Source organism: Poecile atricapillus, chromosome 34 (assembly GCF_030490865.1).
Source record: "Poecile atricapillus isolate bPoeAtr1 chromosome 34, bPoeAtr1.hap1, whole genome shotgun sequence".
In the NCBI taxonomy this organism is placed as follows: domain Eukaryota; kingdom Metazoa; phylum Chordata; class Aves; order Passeriformes; family Paridae; genus Poecile; species Poecile atricapillus.
In genome coordinates, this window is record NC_081282.1 from 1,502,381 (window position 1) to 1,506,774 (window position 4,394).

Genomic DNA, 4,394 nt, shown 5'->3' on the forward strand with positions numbered 1-4,394 from the left:
TGTCAATGCAAAGCTCCCAATGGACTCATTAAAGCAGATAATTGGGGCCATGATGGCACAAACTTCTCAGAGACTCAGGGTGGGAAGGAAAAAGGAAAGTACCTTAAGAACCTGAAGTACCTTGAAGCATTAATGAGCCCCACTGAGTGTTGTTACTGACAAAGCCTCTCAAGGGACTAATTACAGCAGATAATTGGAGGCCAGGATTGCACAAACTCTCAAAACTCCAAGACAAAAGCCAAAGTCCTTTGAAAAAGCTGCAGTTGCTGGGAGCATGAAGGAGCCCCCCAGGGCCATTCCTGAGCAAGGCTCCCCAGGGACTCCTTCCAGCAGATCCCTGAGGCCACTGGCATGTGGGCTAGGGGGGATGCTGAGGGCAGGCCAAGGGGGTGACAGTGGCCAGCCTTGCTGGGGCTGTGCCAGGAGGCCCCAGGGCCTCAGGACAAGGTGTCTCCTCACAGCCCTTGGTGGCACAGCATTGGCTGCTGTGGCCCAGGGCACCAAGACTTGGCTTCTCTTTGTCCCCACCTGTCATCAGTGCCTGCAGTTCTCTGCTCTGCCTGGGGCCTGGGGACACTTTCTCAGTCATGTTCCTCAGTGGGACCCATTAAAAGTAAAAGAAACTTTGGAGTTGGATTCTGACTTGGAGTTCTTGAGAAGTTTCTTCCCCTCCCTCTCAGGAACTGATGTTCAGGGCCTCAGCACAAAGCCCCAAGAGGCTCATTAAAGTCCTGCTGCTGTGTCTGTGCTGCTGAGCTGGGCCGGGCTCCTGGCACAGAGGCAGCTCCTGGAAACCAAGAAGAGCTTCAAAAGCACATTTCTCTTGCTGAGCAGCTCTTCTGCCAGCCCAGCAGGGCTGGGGCACTGCCTGCAGCCACCCCGGGCACAGCCCAGAGGCACAGAGAGCTTCAATCAGTCAGGGCTGGGAAGGTGCTGAGAAGTGCCTGGGGCAGAATCACTGCCAGCCCTTGACACAGGAAGCCTCTGGCTGCAGGACAATGCAGCTGCAGCTCCTGCAGGCATCTCCTAAAGCTGGAACATGCCAGTGCCTCCAGACTCTGTGAGTACATTCTCTGCCTGTCCCTTGTGTAGAGCAGCCAGGGGTGCCCAGGGCTGTCCTGCAGAGCAGGGTCCTGCAGCCCAGGGCGCTGTGCTGGGGCAGGGACTCTGCTGCCTGCCAGGGACAGCTCTCAGCCGGCCCGGGGAGCTGCTCCCAGCGCTGGGGAGAAGCTGTGGGGGGAAGGAGCCACCCTGAGCAGGGCAGGGGCTGCTGCTGAGAGGGGCTGTGTGGGGCAGGGCTGCTCCCAGCTCCAGACCTGCCTGGACACAGCTCCGGAGGACACTTCCCAAAGGAAGGTGAGACTGGGATTGCTGTAAAGATCAGGAGATTTCCTGAGACTGTTTTCAATTTCTTTCTTTAAGCAGGGTGGGAAAGTTGCAATGATGACAAAAGGATTTTTACTTTTTATATATTTTTAATACATTTTTAGATCTGTCAACTATTATTGTATAGTTATAAAATCATAATCCTTAAGTAACTCTATTAAACTACTATAATATACTTCTATAACTATTATCCTGATTTAGCTCTAGTACATTTCCTAACCTTTCTCTTAGATTTTAGAACAATAAACCGACCCTCTAAATAGATTTCTGAAATACTGTATAGTCTTATCATCAGAAAGAGGAGCTACAAGAAGAACATTTTGGTTTTTAACCAGAATGTGAGCAGTCATAACAAAAAGTGGGGCAAAGAAACCCTTGGACCTACTCCAGTGGGTTGAGTGAGGGGTGTGTAATTGGGGCAATGGATCTCCTACTGAATGTTTCTGTTAAATACCCTAATTAATCAACCTTCATAAACTGTTGAAATAAGGGGCCGGGTGTGCCACATCCCCACTGGGACACCTGGAAGCTTCCAGTAAAGCTGGTTTTTACTTTACTATTCTAACACTGTTGCAAAAGGTTTTTGGTTTGTTTTTTCTCTTTTGATTATAGACAACAGGGTGATGAGAGAAGCAGAAGAGGAATTGTAATCCCAGAGTCACAGAACATTCTGAGTTGAAAGGGACACACCAGGATTATCAAAGTAATGTTGGAACATTTAGAGAGATGCCAGAATTGTAACTTTGGGTGCTCAGTCTCTCTGCTGGGAGCCTCCTAAATGGCCTGAATGCACTGCTCTGCTATTGTCATTGTTACCTGGGGCTCTCAGGGAGCCTCTGGCATCTGCAGCAGCTGAGTCAGGCCCTGCCCTTGGGATTGCTGCCAGGCAGGTGTGTCCATGGGAATGGGGTGTCCCAGCTTCCCTGTGACCTGTGGGGCTGTGGGCAAAGCAGTCCATGGGAAAGGGGAATGAGCTGAGCCCCCTCCCTGAGATCCCATCATGGGCACACCTGGGGATCTCCTTGCTGTGTCCTTCCAAGCTCTGAGCTGCCCTCCTGGCTGCAAATCTGTGCCAGAGCCTCTTGGAGTTCCCTGAATGTCCCACGGGGAAGGGCAGAGATGTCACAGCTGAGGAAATGCTGTTGGCTTTGCCAAGGGAGCCGTGAGTGTCCTTGGCAGAGGAGGGTGCTGAGACCTTGCCCAGAGACCTTTAGAGAGGGTGAGACATTCAGGGATCCCTCTGCCCCAGGCAGGGTCTGGTTTATGCCAGGGTGACACAGGAGTGTGATTGTGCTCTGATTCCAGCCAAAGGTGCAAACCCAGGGCAATTGGGAACAAGCCCATCCAGCCCCTCCCCTTCCCTAAGCCACAAGGAATCCTTTGCCTCTCACATCTCTCAATGGCAAACTCTGAGTGCAAAAGAAAAGCTGGGGATTTCTGACCTCAGAGAACCAGGAATGATGTGTGGGCAGGAGAACAATTCCTAAAACCAACTCCTGCCTTACTTTAGAATTGTGTGTGCAGATGCTACCAAGCCTTTCTGCATTAGGAGTGATTCCCCTGACATATCCTGAATTTCCAGCCTTGTCCCTCTGCCACATGGCCACAAACCCAGGGCAGCAGGGCAGGGATGGCTCCTGGAGAGCCCCCAGGCACAGGCCTGGCTGCTCCTGGCACACTCAGCACAGCTGGAGCTCAGGCAGGGACCTGGGTGAAGGTTTTCCCAGAGCAGGAACAAAGGTGAGTCCCAGCCTCTCCTGACTTATCACTGTTCTTTTTCTTCATGAACAGGTTCCCATGTGCAGCCACAGCAAATGTCCAACAGCAGCTCCATCAGCCACTTCCTGCTGCTGGCATTGGCAAACACGCGGCAGCTGCAGCTCCTGCACTTCTGCCTCTTCCTGGGCATCTGCCTGGCTGCCCTCCTGGGCAACATCCTCATCATCAGCGCCATAGCCTGCAGCCACCACCTGCACAGCCCCATGTTCTTCTTCCTGCTCAACCTGGCCCTCAGTGACCTGGGCTCCATCTGCACCACTGTGCCCAAAGCCATGCACAATTCCCTCTGGGACACCAGAGACATCTCCTACACAGGATGTGCTGCACAGCTCTTTTTCTTTATGTTCTTCATCTCAGCAGAGTTTTATCTCCTGACCATCATGTGTTATGACCGCTACGTGTCCATCTGCAAACCCCTGCACTACGAGACCCTCCTGGGCAGCAGAGCTTGTGCCCACATGGCAGCAGCTGCCTGGGCCAGTGCCTTTCTCAATGCCCTGCTGCACACAGCCAATACATTTTCCCTGCCTCTGTGCCATGGCAATGCCCTGGACCAGTTCTTCTGTGAAATTCCACAGATCTTAAAGCTCTCCTGCTCAAATTCCTATACTAGAGAACGTGGGCTCATTGCTGTTAGCGCCTGCTTAGAGTTTGGCTGTTTTGTGTTCATTGTTTTCTCCTATGTGCAGATCTTCAGGGCTGTGCTGAGGATCCCCTCTGAGCAGGGACGGCACAAAGCCTTTTCCACCTGCCTCCCTCACCTGGCCGTGCTCTCCCTGTTTGTCAGCACTGCCGCATTTGCACACCTGAAGCCTCCCTCCATCTCCTCCCCATCCCTGGATCTGGCACTGTCAGTTCTGTACTCAGTGGTGACTCCAGCCCTGAACCCCCTCATCTACAGCCTGAGGAACCAGGAGCTCAAGGCTGCAGTGTGGACACTGATGACTAGAGGGCTTCAGAAACATTAAACTGCTGGCCAGTTTTTGCAAATCACTTGTAATAAAAGTCACCTTTGATACCTGTCATTAGTGTTTTTTCCTTGTTTAACATTTTTATTACTGTCCACAAAGAAATGCCATTGTTTGTTTCATTTCTCATTTTGTTTCTTGCTCCAGCTTCCCTGTGGCCACACACTGTATCAATGAGGGGCTGCGCTCTTGGTGGCTTTAAGGGAATTAAAGGGTCTCCCAGCAAAGTTTTCTCCAGAGATCCCCCTTTTGTTCTCTTCT

The 4,394-nt window shown here is 51.9% G+C and overlaps 1 protein-coding gene across 1 annotated transcript; it reads left to right on the forward strand.

Annotated features, from left to right (window-relative positions):
• Positions 1 to 3,353: 3,353 nt before the first annotated feature.
• LOC131590673 (olfactory receptor 14J1-like) lies at positions 3,354 to 4,133 on the forward strand. Its single transcript, XM_058860935.1, has one exon. The coding sequence runs from the start codon at positions 3,369 to 3,371 to the stop codon at positions 4,131 to 4,133; it is 765 nt and encodes a 254-aa protein (XP_058716918.1). The 5' UTR covers positions 3,354 to 3,368.
• The last annotated feature ends 261 nt before the right edge of the window (positions 4,134 to 4,394 follow it).